We start from the raw sequence: 21,698 nt of genomic DNA, 5'->3' as shown, positions 1-21,698 counted from the left end.
CTCTTCATTGACTACAGCTCGGCATTCAACACTTTCATTCCCTCAAAACTCGTCCCCAAGCTCCTTGATCTTGGACTGGAGACCTCCATCTGCGGCTGGATATTCAACTTCCTGACGGGCAGGCCCCAGTTGGTGAGAATTGGCAGCTACACCTCTTCCTCACTGATCCTCAACACAGGCGCACCACAGGGCTGTGTGCTCAGTTCTCTCCTGTACTCCCTGTTCATGCACGATTGTAGTGCTAAGCACAGCTCAAACATCATCTTAAAGTTTGCTGACGACACGACCATCCTGGGCCTCATCACAGACAATAATGAGACGGCCTATAGAGAGGAGGTAAAGGCACTAAACAGCTGGTGCCAGGAAAATAACCTCTCTCTCAATGTCAGCAAAATAAAAGAGATGATAGTGGACTACAGGAGACAGCAGGGGAGTGGACACCTCCCCATCCACATCGGTGATGCTGAGGTTGAAAGGGTCAGCAGCTTCAAGTTCCTCGGTGTGCACATCACTGAGGACCTCTCTTGGACACTGCACACAGACACAATAACAAAGAAAGCCCGCCAGCGGCTCTTTTTCAAGAGAAGACTGAGGAAGCATCCTCACAAACCTCTACAGTTGCACCATCGAGAGTCTGCTGACGGGCTGCATCACAGTCTGGTACAGGAACTGTTCTGCCCACAGCCGCAAATCACTACAGAGAGTGGTGAAGGCGGCACACAGCACATCACTGTCAACTGTCTCCCGGCCATTCCGGACATTTTCCACAGGCGGTGCCTGCGGAAGGCACACAGCATTATCAAGGACCACAGCCACCCAGCACGCAGACTGTTCTCCTTGTTACCGTCAAGCAGGCGATACAGGAGCATGGCTGCACGTACCACCAGTCTTAAGAACAGTTTTTATCATCATGCCATCAGGCTTCTGAATTTATAAACGCATCATAGATGTTGATTATTTTATTTAAAATATTGTCTTTTATCTACCAATGTCACTTTTATCTTATTTTTTTAACCTTAATTTTATCCTTGTAATATCATTGCTGAGGTGACCAGTTGTCTTGTTAAACACATTTCATTGTACCATTGACCCTGTGTTAACCTACATATGACAAATAAAACAGAACTCTTTCTGCAATTGTCAAAGTTAATTCTCAAAGTTACAGCTGGTCTGTGGTCGCACCACGTGGCTTTGCTGCCATTTAGTGGCGGAACTAAGAAGTAACGCGTTGAAATGAACGGATCGACAGACAGCTTTGATTTCAGTTGCTGTTTATTTCACTCTTCCTACATTTACATTCACCCTGGTTTTATTTCCGTGCTCCCTGGGGTTTCACCACGCGGAATTTGGGGATTAAATGGGAGCCGTTCAGCGCCGACCTGTTGTCCACCGGGTTTCTGCCCCACAGGCGCTGAGCCCCGCTCCTGACGCCGGTCCCAGGACCCGACCCTCAGTAATTTGAACAATGCTGTAAAATTAATGGGGGAGTCATATTCTGTTTCCATACCAGATGCACAACCTTGTTATGGTAAACTTTGTTAAGCCAGGACTATTAATATATATTATCTAACCTAGAATATCAATATGACTCAGAAAAAAATGTACTGTGCTTAATATTTCACCTATTGGAATGGAACTGGAGCAGATTCTCAGCCAGTTTCCATCACAGGTCTCGAAAAAAGGATAAAGTTTATCCGTGAATCTATTCCCAGTGAAGGTGTGGAGATGGGACTTGGTGTCCGCGTCGTAAAATGAAATTATCCCGGACTCATAACTGAAATAAACTCCCACTCTCCCGGGGATGGGACGGGCGGGGAGACAGGATGGAGAGGAGGTGAGTGCATCAAACTCGTCACCCCACTGCCTGATGCTCCAGATTCCAGTCTCCGGGGTCAGTGTGACCCCTCTCTTCCTCTCCACAAACTCTGCGGCGACTCCCAGACTCCAGCCCCGACTACCCGCCACCTCCACCTCCCAGTAATGTCTCCCCGATGTGAATCCCTCCGATCCCAGCACACACAGGCTGCCTGTAAACCTCTTCCCGGTGTCAGGGAGACTCCTCTGGGTCTGGGTCCCTCTCACCATCTTCCGATCCTCAGACACCTCGAGCCGTGGATGCGCTGTTTCCACATCCAGGGTGACGGAGACTGGGGGGAGAAGCAGAGAATCAGAGAGTCCCCGGGGGTCGGGAGACACGGGCAGCGCGGCTTGGCCCCAGGCAAGGGCAGGCGGACATCAGATGGACCACAGCCATCTTCCCAGGAGTTTTTACCCAGGGATGGAGGGGGAATTCCGTGAGGAGGGGGAGGATGGACGGGGAAGACGAGGGAGTGCGGAGAGTGGGGAGGATTACGAGATTGCGGTGGGGATGGAGAAATGAAGGGGGCTATTCAAATATGGAGGCTTCTTCTAGCGTATGGCGTGCACAGCCTAAAGTTGTAGGACAACTTGTTCTATTTGATCTTATTAGATTGTGCACGACGGGATGATTGCATTTGTTGAAATAGGGCAGACCACGTGAAGGTTGCAATCTCCCGCCCCAGATATAGAGGCACATCGAAGCAAGAGGATATTGAGGTGAGTGGTAATTTGAGGTTGTTAAAGAGGAGGTAGAGGTGTGGGGTGGAGTCGCCATGATCATAGTGAATGGGGGGAGACATGAGGGGCCAGATGACCTGCTCCTGTTGCTTTGAGTGGAGGGTAAGACAGAGGGAGGGGTGGCTTGGACCATGGAAGGAAGCAGAGGTTGAATGATCGGGTGTTAGACAGAATGGGTGGGGGCTTATGTTTTTAGGGTCACTTGAAGAGAGGGGATTCACGGGTGGATTTGATGGGTGTGTACAACCAAGAATATTTATTATCTAAATGGTGTTATTATCTCAATGGTGTCAAGTTGGGGAAAGGGGAAGTAGAACGGGATCTGGGGGTCCTTGTTCACCAGTCAATGAAAGTAAGCATGCAGGTACAGCAGGCAGTGAAGAATGCGTATGGCATGTTGGCCTTCATAACAAGAGGAGTTGAGTATATAGGAGCAAAGAGGTCCTTCTGGAGTTGAACAGGGCCCTGGGGAGACCACACCAAGAGTATTGTGTGCAGTTTTGGTCCCTTAATTTGAGGAAGGACATTCTTGCTATTGAGGGAGTGCAGCGTAGGTTTACAAGGTTAATTCCCGGGAAGACGGGACTGTCATATGCTGAGAGAATGGAGCGACTGGACTTGTATACTCTGGAGTTTAGAAGGATGAGAGGATATCTTATTGAAACATATAAGATTATTAAGGGTTTGGAAACGTTAGAGGCAGGAAACATGTTCCCGATGTTGGGGGAGACCAGAACCAGTGGCCACAGTTTAAGAATAAGGGGTTTAGCCATTTAGAATGTAGAGTTGTGAGTCTGTGGAATTCTCTGCCTCAGAGGGTGGTGAATGCCGGTTTTCTGGATACTTTCAAGAGAGAGCTAGATAGGGCTCTTAAAGATAGCGGAGTCAGGGGATATGGGGAGAAGGCAGGAACGGGGTACTGATTGGGGATGATCAGCCATGATCACATTGAAGGGCAGTGCTGGCTCAAAGGGCCGAATGGCCTACTCCTGCACCTATTGTCTATAGCACAATGATCTCGATATGAACCAATATATGAACTTCACTGAGGGACTTGACAATGTTCTGCATGTAAGGCTGGTCCAGAAAGTGAAGGCAGGTGGGATCCAAGGCGAGCTGGTGAAATGGATCCAAAATTGGCTTGGTGGTTGGAGGTAGAAGGTAGCGGTAGAAGGATGATTTTTCTGCTTGGAGGTCTGTTAGTGGTGGAGTGCAGCAGAGATCGGTGCTGCAACCTTTGCTGTTTATGTTATTTGTTCTTGGCTTGGATGTGAATGTAGGAGGTATGATTAGTAAGTCTGTGGAGGATACAAAAATTGTGGATAGCGGGGAAGTTTGTCAAAGTCTGCAGCAGGATATCGGGTAGATTATCAAAACCTTATTCACATGTAGCAGGCACGTGCCATCAGGGTAGGCAAGGTAGGCACTGCCTACCCTGACTAAAATTATGAAATGGCAATTATTAAATATAAATAGTAAAGGCATGGGAAAATTATGCCTATCTAAGAGAGCCCGGAGCGCCGCGGCGAATGGGTTACTGGCAGTATCCTCGACCCCCTCCTTCTCAATGCTCCTGCCCTCCCCACAACTTTAACCCCTGGCCAGACTCTCCACATGCTGTGAAAGGAACTCTCCCCCCAATTGGTCCCTTGAATAAGTATTGTCATTCAATAAGATGACAACTGATTCAACGTCCTGGTGTGCTCCCGTTTTTCCCACCATCACTGCACCTGCTGTCACCCTCCACCCCTCTACCCTCCACCCATTCAGTAATTCAAAATGAAGGCGATTTGGAAGCCTTGGGCAAATTGAATTGTTACTTATTTTTATTTTTTATTTTTACGGAGAACAATCTGCGCATGCGTGGTTTAAGATTTGTTTTTAAGCCGACTGACTGCCTACCCTGAGTAATTACTCACGGCACGTGCCTGGTCTATCGATTGTCTATTTCCTGTGATGGAGACTGTGGGATCAAGAAAGGGGAGGGAGGTGGCGGTGATGGTCCAATTAAATTTGATTGTAGGATGAAAATTGGCGATGAAGTTGATGAAGTCCATGAGTTCTGCATGGGTGCAGGAGGTAGCACCGATGCAGTCATCAATGTAATAGAGATAGAGTTCGGGGATAGGGCCTTGGACTTGGAGGAAGTGGGAGGATTCGAAGGAGGTTATTAAGAGTGAGAACCAGCTCCGCTGGGCGGAGTAGTGTTAGTAGAGGGAAATTGGATGGTTCTACGGTCGAGGAAGAAACGGAGGGCTTTAAACTCTTCCTGGTGAGGGATGGAGGTGTAGAGTGACTGAACGTCCATGGTAAAGATGAGGGGGTGAGGGCTCTGAAAGCGGAAGTCTTTAAAGAGACGAAGGCATGTGAGGTATCTTGGACATAGGTCGGTACGGATTGGACCCAGGGCGGAGAGGATGGAGTCGAGGTACGTGGAAATCATTTCAGTGGGACAGGACAGTTGTGTTTATGGATTTTGGGGAGAAGGTAAAACTGGGCTGTGCGAGGCTGGGAAATGATAAGGTGTCAGGTGTACAGTTTAAAGATGTCAGATACAAGAATAATGGAAAAGGTATTAGCTTTACCTTGTTTGAAGTCATCAGATATTTCTTTGAATGTCGTGTTGAACGAAACAGGGCAATGAAACTTTTCAATCAGCAAGGCATCATCTGCCACCAACAGTGGTTTGGCTTCATCATGAACCCTACGAATTTTGAACAGCTGGTTATAAATTGAGCTTTAGAAATGTTTTGAGTTGCTCCACAAAAATTTACAATGTTTCCATTAAGACAATGTCCTACCTTTGCTTGCGACCAGCTTCCTCCTGAAAAAAATAAAACACAAATCTCAATTGAGATGGACCGTCCTCATCCCGACAGCGGGAATGCACCAAATTTCTGTAACCCTCTGATAATTCCCATTTCCCAACTCTTATCACCACTGTCATGCAGACAGAAAGCGGATATTGCCGCAGAGATGTAGAACGATGGGGGAAAGCACAAGGAATGTTCATGAGAATGACGCCATAACTGAGAGGATGGAACTTAATGAAAAGACTGGGCAGGTCGTGGGATTTCATCTGGAGAAGATGAAATCCCACGATGTGAAGAATGATGAGAGGGAATTTAATATTATCGGTGGATTTAAATGGGTGGGGATGAAATAATATCTCAAGTCAAAAGGGAGACCAATAATCAAAGCTGAAATGTAACGTGATCTTCAATAAACAGGCATTAATGGTCCAACTCTATACGCCCATCGTCGAGTCTGTCTTCTCCTTCTCCATCATGGTCTGGTTTGTCTCTGCCATCAAGCATGACATCCGGAGGCTGCAGCGAATCATCTGATCAGCTGAGGAGGTTGTTGGCTGTTACCTTCCCCCCATTGACGGAACTGTACACTGCAAGGGCCAGGAAGCGAGCGGGTAAGATCATCTCTGACCCCTCTCACCCTGGCCACAAACTCTTTGAATCACTTCCCTCTGGTAGGCGACTCCAGACTGTCAAAGCTGCCACAGCCTGACATAAAAACAGCTTTTTTTCTGCGAGTAGTAGCTCTATTCAATAACCACAAATCTGTAGCCTCGTTTTGCTCTGGTATTTTATTTAATTCATATGTTTAATCGATAATGTTTTATTATTAATGTTTAATGTTTTATGTGTCATTACTAACTGTCACTGTATGTCACGTTGTCACATGCGGACAGAGCACCAAGGCAATTTCCTTGTAAGTGAATACTTGGCCAATAAACTTATTCATAAACTCATATTGGTGGCAAAAACAGGAAAGCAGACTATTATCTAAATGGTGGCCGACTAGGAAAAGGGGAGATGTAGCGAGACCTGGGTGTCATGGTACACCAGTCATTGAAAGTGGGCATGCAGGTGCAGCAGGCAGTGAAGAAAGCGAATGGTATGTTAGCTTTCATAGCAAAAGGATTTGAGTATAGGAGCAGGGAGGTTCTACTGCAGTTGTACAGGGTCTTGGTGAGACCACACCTGGAGTATTGCGTACAGTTTGGGTCTCCAAATCTGAGGAAGGACATTATTGCCATAGAGGGAGTGCAGAGAAGGTTCACCAGACTGATTCCTGGGATGTCAGGACTGTCTTATGAAGAAAGACTGGATAGACTTGGTTTATACTCTCTAGAATTTAGGAGATTGAGAGGGGATCTTATAGAAACTTACAAAATTCTTAAGGGGTTGGACAGGCTAGATGCAGGAAGATTGCTCCCGATGTTGGGGAAGTCCAGGACAAGGGGTCACAGCTTAAGGACAAGGGGGAAATCCTTTAAAACCGAGATGAGAAGAACTTTTTTCACACAGAGAGTGGTGAATCTCTGGAACTCCCTGCCACAGAGGGTAGTCGAGGCCAGTTAAGAGGGAGTTAGATGTGGCCCTTGTGGCTAAGGGGATCAGAGGGTATGGAGAGAAGGCAGGTACGGGATACTGAGTTGGATGATCTGCCATGATCATATTGAATGGCGGTGCAGGCTTGAAGGGCCGAATGGCCTACTCCTGCACCTAATTTCTATGTTTTTATGTTTCTATAAATAAATACCGAAAGGAATGTAGTCATGAGAACATGGACCTCACTTGCATTGGAGGGACTGAAGCCAACAGCAGAGATAAATTTCAGTGCAAGCGGGATAAACACATTAGGGCTCCTGGAATTCGGGGTATTGTTACCGGGTGTGGAGAGTAGATGGGAGGGATGATGAGTGGAGCAGAAATCTTGACTGGATATGAAGGGCCAAATGGTCTGTCTATGATGTCAAATGGGGTGTAATTCTATGGTGAAACAAGATGAACAAAACAAACAGAGCAAATTCCCCCAAGGTGACCACCCACTGCTGATGGCAACCGGATATAGATGATCAATCTGATGTGTGCGCCATGTTCTAGATTACAATGTTAATCCCCACAATGTGGTCATGGCTGATCTAGCCCAGGGCTGAACTCCTCCTCTTTGCCCCATTCCCTTTGATTTCAATTCCCCGAATTTTCAAAAATGTATCTTCATCTGGTTTAAATACGTTTAACATGTAAAACCTCTCAGAGTCTCTTGGTTGGAGAATCCCAGAGATTTACTGCCCTCTGTCCACTCGTGGCCCTTGGGATCAGATATAGGATCATCCGTCGTTCTTCTAAACGCTACAGAACACAAACACCTGAGATCCCATAGATTATATGGGAGGCCAATTAGTTTGGGAACAACAACAGCTGGAACAGAGGGAACATTTACCCAGTTCTCAATTACTGGTAAATGCAGCATTTATTTTGGAAATGTCACCCACTATTTTGTGACTGCACTTTCACTTCACCAAACTGTAGTGTAACCCCTCACCTTCAGAAACGCCACACTGCCTTTTTGATCCATCTGTTGCTGCAACTTTAAGAGATCCTCCTGAATAGATTTTAAATTATCTTCAATCTCTCCAAGATTTTTCTCCATTGAATTTAGAATCTTCTTCTCTTCCTCCCGGATATCTGCCAGTACGCGCTGCTCTTTCTCAGTGAGAATCTGGTGCAGTTCAGCAAACTGTGAAGAGATCTTGGACTGAAGGTTGTGTGACTGTTCCTGGGAAATGAAAGGTGAAGATCAATATATGATGTCACTGATTGTGTTTCCTCACAAACTTGACCGTAACATTTGTCCTGTGCATTTTTAATTTGCTTTGGCAATTCAATTCTTTGTCTAAATGCTTCTGAAATATCGTGACGGTACTCTTATAACCCATCAATCCTCTACCCCCAATGCAATTCCCTGCTGCTTATTCCTTTTCATGTGCTCTTTAATTCCAATTCATCCGCCCACCACCCACTTTCCCAGGAATAATTTACAGTCACTGATTGACCATTCAACAAGCATGTATTGGGGTCGTGGAAGGAATCCGACGCGGTCACAGGGAGAAGGCTCACTGGAAAGCCTCACCAGAACTCCAGAAATCTTCTGTTTTTGTTGCTGCTCCATTTGCTGGATCTCTGATTCCTTTTTTGTGAGAGACTGGATGGAAGCTTTAACCTGGTCCTAGGATTATGTTTGAAAATCAGAGAATAAAAGTGTTAGATAACAAAAAAGGAATTAAACAATGATGCGATCAACATCGATTTGCTTTACCTTGTAAATTTCTGCAGCTTTTGCTATCAGCGTGAAGTTGTGAAACTTGTGTTTCCGCCCAGTTGCACAAATCACACAGATCAGCTTCTTGTCAGTTTCACAAAACAGCTCCAGTTCTTCCTGATGTTCCTCGCACTGACGTTTACTTTCCTTCTCTGTCCGATTCAGGCTCAGTGTTCGAGCTTTCTCAGACAGTCTCGCCAAGGCCCGATTCATCCTGAGGGTGCGGTCTGTAAACTCCTCTCTACATTCCGGGCAGGAGTTTCTCGCCTCTCTGTCCCAACTCTGTGTGATACAGGAGCGGCAGAAGTTGTGCCCGCACTCCAGTGACACCGGATCGGTGAAGAAATTCAGGCAGATGGGACAAATTATCTCCGCCGTCCAACTCTCGACCTGGTCGTTCGAAGCCATTTTAATCCGCCTCTTCCTGGTTCAAAACGCATTCCCTTTCCCTGAACTGCTGACCACCCCCCCCCCCCCCCCCCCCGAAGTACCGCGAGTGTCCACTGCTCACTGCCCTCGAGGAATGAATGTAATTCGGCTGCAAGTGTTCAGTGTGAATCGGCAGAAACAAGGAACTGCAGATGCTGCTTCACAACAAAAAGGCACAAAGTGCTGGATTAACTCAGCGGGTCAAGTAGCGGGAGAACATGGACAGATGATGTTTCGGGTCTGGACCCTTCTTCAGACTGATTGTAGGCAAAGATCTTATAGCTCTGCTCTAAGATCTTTGATTGTAGGGGCGGTGGGTGGGAGATGGAAGAACGATGGAAGGAAGGGGGCAGGACAAAGCCTGGCTGGTAATAGGTTGACGCAGTTGAGGTGGGAGTTGATAGGCAGACGGTTGGACAAAGTCCAGAGATGAAAGACCGAAAGTGTGCGACAAAATGATCGAGGACTTGCGAATTGTGTCCTGATCTTCAAACACTCTTCTCCTCAGACGGCCAAAGGTTGTGCAGATGCACTGAAGGCGCTGGTGAATTTCACCATCAATATCTGCCTTCCTCTGGGATGAGGAGCGCCGGCCACAGGACCCGAGGGTCACCATCGTTACGACCATTTTAAAGGAAGGAGACAAATCCACCCGCGGAAACTATGGAGGGTTCTTCTCCCGTTCTCTACCGCAGGGAGGGGTCAGTTACACATTAAATTGTCCTGAATATAGACAAAAGCCTCCGCTTTCGGATGTTGGAGAGTAGCGCTTGGGACAATATAAGGCAGGATCAAAGTTGGAAACAACTGCAGAGTAGATTCACGAAGTTGGTGCCAGGATTTGAGGGCCAGGGCGAAAGGGAGAGGTTGGGCAGGGAAGGATTTATTAATTGGAGCGCCGGAGGCTGAAGTGCATGGGAACAAGAGATGAATGGATAGGGTGAATGCACAGTCTTTTACCCAGGGTCGTGGAGTCGAGAACTAGAGGACACAGGTTTGTGGTGAGAGGTACAAGATTTAATCGGAACCTGAGGAACAATATTTTCACACAGAAGGTCGTGGGGAAATGGAACAAGCTGCCAGAGGAGGTCAGTGAGGCTGGACAACAACGTGTGGGCGGGCTTTAGGACCCGGGGGAGCCCGGAGCTGTGGAACAATCAATGAAAGGGGCGGGGCCCGGTTGAGGGGAGGCGGAGCTCAGCCCCGTCAATCACAGCCCTGACCAGAAAGCCGATGTCATTTGTAATCAGCTTCGGGTAAATTTCATTCCCTTAAACTAAATACATCCGTGTTTCCTATCGTGAATTGTTCATTGTATTAGGCTGCACAATAATATTCGTTTTATAGCAAACACTGTTATTTTATTTAACAGTCTCATGTGCAAACTTGAATTCAACTCAAGTTCAAGTTCAAGTGAGTTTATTGTCATGTGGCCCTGTATAGGACAATGAAATTCTTGCTTTGCTTAAGCACACAGAAAATAGTAGGCATTTACTACAAAACAGATAAATGTGTCCATATACCATGATATAAATATATACACACATGAATAAATAAACTGATAGTGCAAATAACAGAAAGTGGTTGCTAATAATCAGAGTTTTGTCCGAGCCAGGTTTAATAGCCTGATGGCTGAGGGGAAGTAGCTATTCCTGAACCTGGTTGTTGCAGTCTTCAGGCTCCTGTACCTTCTACCTGAAGGTAGCAGGGAGATGAGTGTGTGGCCAGGATGGTGTGGGCCTTTGATGATACTGCCAGCCTTTTTGAGGCAGCGACTGCGATAAATCCCCTCGATGGAAGGAAGGTCAGAGCCGATGATGGACTGGGCAGTGTTTACTACTTTTTGTAGTCTTTTCCTCTCCAGGGCGCTCAAATTGCCGAACCAAGCCACGATGCAACCGGTCAGCATGCTCTCGACTGTGCACCTGTGGAAGTTAGAGAGAGTCTTCCTTGACAATCCAACTCTCCGTAATATTCTCAGGAAGTAGAGGCGCTGCTGTGCTTTTTTGATGATTGCATTAGTGTTCTCGGACCAGGAAAGATCTTCAGAGATGTGCACGCCCAGGAATTTGAAGCTATTGACCCTTTCAACCATCGACCCGTTGATATAAATGGGGCTGTGGGTCCCCCTCCTACTCCTTCCAAAGTCCACAATCAGTTCCTTGGTTTTGCTGGTGTTGAGGGCCAGGTTATTGCGCTGGCACCATATGGACAGTTGCTCGATCTCTCTTCTGTACTCTGACTCATCCCCATCAGTGATACGCCCCACAATAGTGGTGTCGTCAGCGAACTTGATGATGGAGTTCGCACTGTGGTTCGCTACGCAGTCATGGGTATAGAGTGAGTACAGCAGGGGGCTGAGCACGCAGCCTTGAGGTGCTCCCGTGCTGATTGTTATTGAGGCTGACACATTTCCACCAATACGAACAGACTGTGGTCTGTGGACGAGGAAGTCAAGGATCCAGTTGCAGAGGGATGCGCAGAGACCCAGTTCTGCGAGTTTGGTAACCAGTTTGGAGGGGATGATTGTGTTAAATGCCGAGCTGTAATCAATGAATAACAGCCTGACATATGAGTTTTTGTTGTCCAAGTGGTCCAGTGCGGAGTGGAGGGCCAGCGAGATCGCATCCACCGTTGATCTGTTGTGGCGGTACGCGAACTGCAGTGGGTCCAGGTTTTTGTCGATGTAGGAGTTGATTTGCTCCATGATCAACCTCTCAAAGCACTTCATCACCACTGGTCGATAGTCATTGAGGCATGTCACCTTACTCTTCTTGGGCACCGGTATAATTGATGCCCTTTTAAAGCAGGTGGGGACCTCAGACCTCAGAAGTGAGAGGTTGAAAATGTCCGTAAAAACTCCCGCCAGTTGGTCCGCACAGGTTTTTAGAACACGACCGGGTATACCATCAGGACCAGGTGCTTTTCGGGGGTTCATCCCTCTGAAGGATTTCCTGACCTCTGTGACTGAGACTGAAATGCCATCGCAGCGAGTGGGGGATCGGGAAGACACATCAGTATTCTCCCTGTCAAAGCGTGCGTAAAACGCATTGAGCTCGTCAGGGAGTGATGTTACACCGGCATTCGAACCGGCATTAATCGAATCAATGATTCAATTAAACTCTATTGTCACATGTATCAAGGGACGGTGAAATTCTTTGTTTTTGCATGTAATCCGGTAAAATACAGACCTCACCCAGGCAGTACAGAGAGAGTCGCCTCGTTTCGTGTAAGTGTTCGTCAAATAAGTGTTCGGCAGACTTGTAGGGCCGAGATGGCCTGTTTCCGTGCTGTAATTGTTATAAGGTTATATGGTTTCTGGCGCAGACAAAGTTGTGAGAAGTTCAGTGAATTCAGCGTTATTTTCCTCTCTTGAATTACTTTTTTCAATTTCATTCCCTGCTCCCATTTACACATCCTCAGTAAGATCTATACTGTACTCGTCCGATCAACATCAACACCAATTCATTCACTCTGGTACAGCGAACTCGTAATTCGTCAAAGTTTCAGACATGCGTTTACATGTAAAGGAGGCCATATCGAGAGAACCGAGTGCCATAGACGTTGATGGAGGAGATGCAAGTGAATCTCTGCCTCCCATGAAAGGGCTGTTTGTGTTCCTGAATGGTGGTGAAGGTCGAGGTGTAGGGACAGAGTGGCGCCTCCCCTGGTGGGTTGTAGGGGAAAGCGCCTGGGGATGGGATGATGGGGTGAAAGATGAAGACCAGGGATCTCTACGCTTATTCTCTTTCCAGATACTGTCCAAAGATACTGGAGGAGCTCCTCTGGTATCTTTGCTGTATACTGCCCGACTTGGCGAATGCTGCCAGTTTTCTGTTGTTTTCTTGGCAGTTTATGGCTAGATTCACATTCCAATCTACCGTTGAACTGGGACAAAAAAAAATCCTCGCAGTTGCTGTAGTTTAGTGTGTCTCTACTATGTAAATATTAATGCATGCTGCACATTCCTTATCCACATTCCTTCATCTTTACCGCTGCCCAAAAGCCTGCGTTTGGTACTTCTCTCTCACAGATTAGCTGTATGCTACGGGGACAAAAGCACAGGGTGTGGGGACAGAGTGGGACGGTTGATGGGCGCCGGCAATTGAGAGGGTGAAGTCGGGCGGGCGGGAGTGTCAACAACTGGAGGCCGTGAGCGAACGAGCGTCGATAGTTGGGTGGGCGGGAGGTTAACGGGCGTCAGGGGCGGAAACCCCGGGGGGCCACGTCCCCCCCATGGGCTGGAGATTTGGGGAGGCGGGGGGAGCGACGACAGCTGGCGCCGGACAGGCTGGAGGTTAACGGGTGCGGGGAGAGGTAACGTCGACAGGGAGGGGGTAGAGTTTTAACTTACCATCGCCCGGTGGGGTATCGCCTCAGCGCAGAGGGAGAAGAGACAGTAACCCTAATATTTTTGCCTCCATCACAGTGAGGAGGTGCCTGGTGAATTCACTGTGGTGGATGTTAATTTGTGTTTATTGTGTGTTTTGTTGTTTATTATTACATGTATGGCTGCAGGCAACGACATTTCGTTCAGACCGAAAGGTCTGAATGACAAATAAAGGATCTAAGTCTAATACTTACATGTTTATACCTGAGTTTTGGTGCGGGTCGTGGGCGGAGATCGCAACGGCCGTTATGTTGAACACATGACCACACGCTGGGGGCGGGGCTCGAGCAAAGGCATATGCAAATGAGATCCATTGCGATTGGCCATCTGAGGGATGGCATTGTGACATCACACAATGGAACGTGCTGCGACATCAGGCGGGGCTGGGGCTGGAGCAAAGGCATATGTAAATGAGCTCCACTGCGATTGGACATCTGTGAGCATTGGGCATTGTGACATCACACGATGGAACGTTCGTCAACGTTCTATGGGTGAGAAGCAGTTTGATTTTTTCAACATTTTGACATTTTTTATGTTTGTCACCGAAAAAGCAGGGAAAGGATGAACCAAATTTTCTAATTTCACAAATATTAAGAGGAGGAGGGAACCCCATACCGGAATATGTGAAAATGGTTCCGTTTTTCAAATTTCGGAGGAGATCCACAAACGCCTAAAACGAATATTCACGAAATTGAATCTGTAGGAACCAACAGAGTTTTAAATATATACTAGACCAAGTGCAGACCCATTGGGTGTTTCCCCAACGCGCGGTTGTGGTGTGGGGGGTGCCTGCGGCGTCACACACACACACGAACCACCCCCCAAACGGGGTATAGAAGAGACCCTGGTAAGAGCATCTATGGTAGAGGAGAGGAACACCGTTCCCTGAAGAATGAGGACATCTCTGATGCCCTGGTGTGGATCACCTCATCCTGTGTGGAGATGCGGGGAAGACGGAGGAATTGGGAGTAGGGGATGGAGTCCTTACAGGAAGCAGGATGAGAAGTGTAGTCCAGATAGTCATGGGAGTCAGTGGGTTTATATACGTAGATCATTGTATACGTACACAACCCCCTCTCCGGGCACTTTCCCTTGCAACCGCAAGAAATGCTAGACTTGTCGCTTTACCTCCCTCCTTGACTCCATTCAAGGAGCCAAGCAGTCTTTCCAGGTGCGGTGGAGGTTCACCTGCACCCCCTCCAACCTCATCTATTGCATCCGCTGATCTAGATGTCAGCTGTTCTACATCGCCGAACACCACCGCACGGTTCGCAATAACCAACCTGATCTCCCGGTGGCTCAGCACTTCAACTCCCCCTCACATTCCGAATCCGACATTTCTGTCCTCGGCCTCTTCCATGGCCAGAGTGAGGACCACCGTGAATTGGAGGAGCAGCACCTCATATTTTGCTTGGGCAGTTTGCACCCCAGCGGTATGAAGATTGACTTCTCTAATTTCAGGCAGTCCTTACTTTCTCCTCCCCTTCTCAGTTCTCCCTCAGCCCACTGGCTCCCCCCCTTCCTTTTTTCCCCCCCCCCCCCCCCCCCCCACACACATTAGTCTGAAGAAAGGTTTTGGCCCGAAACAATGCCTATTTCCTTCGTACCATAGATGCTGCCTCGCCCGCTGAGTTTCTCCAGCACTTTTGTCTACCCACTTACAATATTGTAGGTTTGTAGATTAATACAACATATACATTTAGTACCCTGTTGTTGAAGTTTGATTATTCGCTAGACCAGTAACATTCATAAGAACCGAATAGAAAGATTGTGTTTATTTGAATCATGTGCTTGATGCTTCTAATACTGCAAATGAAATAAACCCAAATCTCTTTGCACTGTATAGCTTGCTTTTAAACTCTTTTGTGGTCTGGCGGCGACTGAAGCAAGGAATGATCTACGTCTCCTGAAGAGAGACAGGCACAACGGGCTCCCACCAGAAACAGGGAATTCGGTTTAAACTCATTCTTCCAAAGATCCGTTCCGAAGAAAACAAATCTGTGGTGTGGAGAGCAAATGCTGCAAACACGCTATAAATGTTCAAGGTCTGCGGACTTTAGGACCCGGAGCTCAGAACCCGCCGCTCGCGGCTGCTGCTGAACCTGCGTGAAGGGTGATTGTTTAAATATTTATATTTTCCATTGCCAGACGCGGTTAACGCGTTAAAATGAACGGATCGACAGACAGCTCTGATTTCAGTTGCTGTTTATTTCACTCTTCCCATATTTACATGCCCCCTGGTTTTATTTCCACGCTCACTAGGTTTCACGACGCGGAATTTGGGGATTAAATGTTCAACACCGACCTGTTGTCCACCGGGTTTCTGCTCCACAGCCCCTGAAGACCCGACCCGTTTACACACCGGAGTGGAACCGGAGCATATTCTCAGCCACTGATTTTCATCCCAAGTTGCAAAGTAAGGATAAAGTTTCTCCGTGAATTTATTCCCAGTGAAGGTGTGGAGATGGGACTTGGTGTCCGCGTCGTAAAATGAAACCGTCCCGGACTCGTAACTGAGATAAACTCCCACCCTCCCGGGGATGGGACGGGCGGGGAGATCGTATGGAGAGGAGGTGAATGCATGAAACCCATCACCCTTCCGCCCGATGCTCCAGACTCCAGTCTCCGGGGACAGTTTGACCCATCTCTTCCTCTCCGCAGACTCTGCGGCGACTCCCAGACTCCAGCCCCGATTCCCCGTCACCTCCCAGTAATGTCTCCCTGATGTGAATCCGTCCGATCCGAGCACACACGGACTGCCTGTAAACCTCTTCTCGGTGTCAGGGAGACTTCTCTGGATCTGGGTACATCTCACCCTCTTCCGATCCTTAGACACCTCGAGCCACGGACCAGCTGTTTCCGCATCCAGTGTGACGGAGACTGGGGGGAGAAGCAGAGAATCAGAGAGTTACCGGGGGTCATGGGGAGACTCGGGCAGCTCGGCCCCGGGACCGGGGGAGAAGGCGCCTGACAACTCAAACCTTGCGCCTCAAACCAACAACATCGGATGGACAAAAGATATCTTTCTCAGAGTTTCTCAACCGGGCAGGAGAGGGGAAATGCCGCGGGTTATCGGGAGCGGGGATCGCGGACGGGGAAAACAAATGCGGAAAGTGAGGATGTACAAGAGATTACGCGTGTAGTTGGAGAAATAAGGCAGGTACAAGGCCAGTAGATGGCGAGGGAGGGACAGATTGGAAGATTAAGAGACGGAGGTGAGTGGTAATTAAAGAGGATGTAGAGATGTGGGGTGGAGTTGCTGTGATCACACTGAACAGGAGTGTAATGTAATCACTAAAAGGCGGACATGGACGCGATGGGCCGAAGGGCCTTACTCTGTAATGTACAACCATGGCTCCCTGACTCCAAGAGCACTGAATGACTGATTATACACAGTCACCGGTGCAGGGAATTCCAAAGGTTGCCCAGTCCCTGCGTGCAGTAATGTCTCCTTGTCTCTGTCCTAAATGGTCCAGCCCACATTATGAGAAGGTTTCAGCTGACTCCAGACCCCTCAGATAGGGGAAACATCCTCCCTGCATCCAGCCCACTGAGCCCTGTAAGTACTATGTGTTTAATTGAGATCTCCTCTAATACACCTGAACTCTCGAGTACACTGGCCTAATCTACGCAATTTCACCCAGCACAGCAAACACATTCTCCCAGGGGCAAGGATTTGTTCAAGTGGAAACAAACTTCACTCTGTCTCTGTGATAAGTCCCCCTGAGTCCATTAATCTTCACATATAAGTATTGCGTAAAGATGTCTTAAAAAAGAACAATGGAAAAGGTATTAGTTTTACCTCGTTTGATGATATCAGATCTTTCCTTCAATGCCATGTTAAAGAATAAGGTGCGATAATACTTTTCAATGGGCAACGCGCCATGTACCACCAACATTGGTTTGGTTTCATCACTAACCCTGCAAATATTTAATAGCTAGTTAGCATTAGCTGTATTTTGAGCTGTACTATATAAACGTACATTGTTTCAGTCAAAAGCATGTCCTACCTCCTCTTGCGACCAGCTTCCTCCTAAAATAAATAAAACACAAATCTCAATAGACTGAGATGGATCGTCATGATCCCGACGGCGGGTATTTCACCAAATTGCTACAAAAAAACCCTCTAATAAATCCCATTTCTCAACTCTTTGCCGTTGTCACATAGACAGAAAGTGGAGTTGGTCGAAGAGACATCGAACATGGGGAAAAGCATTAGGAATGTCGATGAAAATAACTGCGAGTATGCAACTTACGAGTATGACCGGGCAGGTCGTGGGATTTTAACTGGAGAAGATGTCAGAGATAATGGGATGGAACATTTTAAGATCAGTGGCAGATTTAAATGGATGGGGGTTAGAAATATTATCAGTCCTTGTGGGGAGAAGAAAAATAAAACCGGTAATGAAAGATGACCTTTAATAAATTCCACAAGAAATGCAGTAAAAAGAACATGGATCTCACAGGGCAGCCTGAAGGCAATATAGGGGGTTGCACGTAAGGTCACCGGGTCACAGTGCTTGACGCACAGAGCCGCTCAATCCATCTGGAGGACATCGCAGCTTCCGGTATATGTTGTTAATACACGGAAAGCGTACTTTCCTACCTGTTAAAAACCACCAAAATGGTGAATTTTTGCGCTGTAAATAATTGTGGAAGTCGGGGTAACCGTGAAAGACATCTATCCTACTTCAGAATTCCAAAAGTGAAGAGAAATGAAGGTAAAGAGAAGCGAGAGCTGAAGGGACAACAACAGCTAAAGTGCTTGGCGAACATTGGCCGTGCAGATATCGAGATTGAAAATATTGGGAATTATCACGTTTGCTCGCTGCATTTCATCAACAGTAAGTCATTAATTGTGTTTTTTCGTGATTCCTTTGGTATCTAAAAAGTTTCAGAAGTGATAAATCTGGCTGTAAAATTTTAAAATCGCCCATGGTTCTGAAGTGGGTTTTTACATGCAAAAAGAAAACGCTTTTGAAGCTAAATATATCATAAAAAAAATCTCCAGACTTTCGAGTGGTGTGTGGAAAAGTAAGTTTTCTATCATTATGCTATTGAGATGTATATTTTGGCAAATAATAAAATGTCCTGACAGCTTAAACACCCACTCCCTTTCAATAGGATATTGTCAATTTGCTGAGGTTGATTATGTCCAATTAACAGCTAACAATTATGCCATTCCTTGGCTTGCATCTGAGTAAAATGTAATTCAAAACCCACGTATGGTTCGCGATATTTTTTTAATGATAATTTTTGCTTCAGAGGCATTTTCATTTTGCATGTAAAAACCCACTTGAGAACCATGGGCGATTTAAAATTTTTTACAGCCAGATTTATCACTTCTGAAACTTTTTAGTTGCCAAAGAAATCAAGAAAAAACACAAATAATGCCTTGCTGTTGATGAAATGCAGTGAGCAAACACTATAATTCCCAATATTTCTATCTCGATATCTGCACGGCCAATGTTCGCCAAGCACTTTGGCTGCTGTCGTCCCTTCAGCTCTCGCTTCTGTCTACCGTCATTTCTCCTCACTTTTGGAATTCTGAAGTAGGATAAATGTCTCTCACGCTTATCCCGATTTCCATAATTATTTACAGAGGAAAAATTGACCCTTTCGGCAGGTTTTAACGGGCCCGCTACGCTGGAAACAATGGTCAGTGCTCACCTGCAGTTCATCGCGTGTACTCCAGTTGGCGTAGCGTAGCAACAGTGCGGGTCACGGGTCGTGACCCGACTGCCGTGCAACCTCCCTATTGCAGATAAATTTAAGGTGAAATTTAAGCGATAAATACATGAGGATTCCTGGAATTTGGGGCATTATTGTCGAATGTGGTGAGTAGATGGAACATTGACCCAGTACTGAATTATTGGTAAATGCAGCATTTATTTCAGAAATTTAACCCACCATTTTACGACTGTGCACTTTCATTTTGCCAAACTGTAGTGTATCCCCTCACCTTCAGAAATATAACGCCGTTCTTGTGGTCTGTCTGTTCCTGTAACTTTGAGAGCTCCTCCTGAATGGAATTTAAATTCTCTTGTATCTCTTGAAGATTTTTTTCCATTCTTTTTACAATCTTCTCCTCTTTTTTCCGGACATTTCCGAGTAAGCGCTGCTCTTTCACAGTAAGAATCTGGTGCAGTTCAGCAAACTGGGATGTGAGCATTGACTGAAGGTTGTGTGACTGCTCCTGCCAGATGAAAGATGAGAATCTATATATTATGTCACTCTTCAGACTGCTGCGCTCCAGGGAAAAAAGTCCTTGGCTGCTCAACCTCTGCCAAGAGTTCTGGCCCTCGACTACTGAGCTCTATAGACGTGTTAAATTATTACACACGTCACAGGGATGAAATCTACACAAAAACATTAAATCGATAGTACAAACCCTCACCTGAACTCTAGAAATGCTCTCTTTCTGTTCCTGCTCGTTTTTCTGGATCACTGATTCCTTTTCTGTGAGAGATTCGAATGAAGATTTCACCTGTTCCTGGGGTTGGGTTTCAGATCAGAGAATAAAAATGTCAGACAACGAAGAAAAGATTAGACAATGATGTGATCAGAAGTGATCTGGTTTTACCTTGTAGAATTCAATTGCTTCTTCTATCAACATTAAGCTGTGAGACTCGTGTTCCCCCGCAGTTGTGCAAATGAAACAGATCAGTTTCTTGTCAGTTTCACAAAACAGCTTCAGTTCTTCCTGATGTTCCTCGCACTGAAGTTTACTTTTCTTCGTGTTGAGATTCAGGCTCAGTGTTCGAGCTTTCTCAGACAGTCTAACCAGGGCTCGATTCACCCTGAGGGTGCGGTTAGCAGATTCTTCTCTACATTCTGGGCAGGAGTTTCTCCCCTCCCTGTCCCAACTCTGTGTGATGCAGGAGCGGCAGAAGTTGTGTCCGCACTCCAGCGCCACCGGATCGGTGAAGAAATCCTTGCAGATGGGACAAACTACCTCCGCGGTCCAACTCTCGACCTGGCGTTTCGCAGCCATTTTATCATCTCCCGCACTTTCTGGCAAATATCTTATAGATCTGCTATAAGATCTTTGCTTTCTGGTTCAATGTGTTTTCATTCACGTGGAGTTGCAGAACCCCTGCAGTACCGCGTGTGTCCACTGCGCTCGCTGCCGTCCCGGGCAATGCATGTTGACCCAGATCACGAAGGCCCGCCCACTGACAGGTGATTGATCGGCCCAAATCACGAAGGCCCGCCCACTGACAGATGATTGGTCGGCCCAGATAACGAAGGCCCGCCCACTAACAGGTGATTGGTCGGCCCAGATCTCGAAGGCCCGCCCACTGACATGTGATTGGTCGGCCCAGATCACGAAAGCCCGCCCACTAATAGGTGATTGGTCGGCCCAGATCACGAAGGCCCGCCCACTGACATGTGAATGGTCGGCACAGATCAAGATGGCCCGCACACTGGCCACGTGATTGGTCGATTCAGATCATACCGGCCCGCCCACTAACGCGTGATTGGTCGGCACAGATCAAGATGGCCCGCACACTGGCCACGTGATTGGTCGATTCAGATCATACCGGCCCGCCCACTGACATGAGATTGGACGGCACAGATCAGGATGGCCCGCCCACTGGCCGCGTGATTGGTCGATTCAGATCACGATTTCCCGCCCACTGACGTGTGATTGGCCGGCCCAGATCAAGAAGGCATCGCCCACTGACCTGAGATTGTCCCATCTGCAAGGATTTCTTCACCGATCCGGTGGCGCAGGTCCAGATCATGTTGGCCCGCCCACTGACGTGTGATTGGTCGGCCCAGATCATGTTGGCCCGCCCACTGACGTGTGATTGGTCGGCTCAGATCATGTTGGCCCGCCCACTGACGTGTGATTGGTCGGTCCAGATCATGTTGGCCGGCCCACTGACGTGTGATTGGTCGGCCTAGATCACGATGACCACAAAGGCAGATCATCCATTCGACGAAAAAGCCGGAGGAGGGTCATGAGGGTCATTTCCGTAACAGTGTGATCCAATGAATTACAGATTGCAAGTTTAATACAAACATCAACTCAAACACAGCACATGAGCCATTTAAAAAGAGATTTTTAAAAAAACACTTTAAAAAAAGAACATTAAAAAAAGAAAATTAACAGAATTATAAATTATTGACATTTTAATAATTAACAAAAAAA

General features: G+C 47.1%; 1 protein-coding gene across 1 annotated transcript in view; it reads right to left on the bottom strand.

Moving 5' to 3' along the window:
• Nucleotides 1-1,262: 1,262 nt before the first annotated feature.
• LOC116989953 overlaps nucleotides 1,263-21,698 on the bottom strand; it is a 57,475-nt gene continuing 37,039 nt past the window's right edge. Inside the window, exons 14-20 of the mRNA XM_033047508.1 lie at nucleotides 20,124-20,305; nucleotides 19,938-20,033; nucleotides 19,503-19,736; nucleotides 17,551-17,573; nucleotides 17,343-17,461; nucleotides 15,891-16,420; nucleotides 1,263-1,448 (exon numbers count right to left, since the gene is read on the bottom strand). Of these exons, the coding sequence (XP_032903399.1) occupies nucleotides 1,299-1,448; nucleotides 15,891-16,420; nucleotides 17,343-17,461; nucleotides 17,551-17,573; nucleotides 19,503-19,736; nucleotides 19,938-20,033; nucleotides 20,124-20,305 (1,334 nt within the window). The 3' untranslated portion in view covers nucleotides 1,263-1,298. The remainder of the gene's footprint in view (nucleotides 1,449-15,890; nucleotides 16,421-17,342; nucleotides 17,462-17,550; nucleotides 17,574-19,502; nucleotides 19,737-19,937; nucleotides 20,034-20,123; nucleotides 20,306-21,698) is intronic.

This window comes from Amblyraja radiata, chromosome 30 (genome assembly GCF_010909765.2).
Source record: "Amblyraja radiata isolate CabotCenter1 chromosome 30, sAmbRad1.1.pri, whole genome shotgun sequence".
In the NCBI taxonomy this organism is placed as follows: Eukaryota; Metazoa; Chordata; class Chondrichthyes; order Rajiformes; family Rajidae; genus Amblyraja; species Amblyraja radiata.
This window is presented reverse-complemented; position numbering and strand designations above follow the sequence as displayed.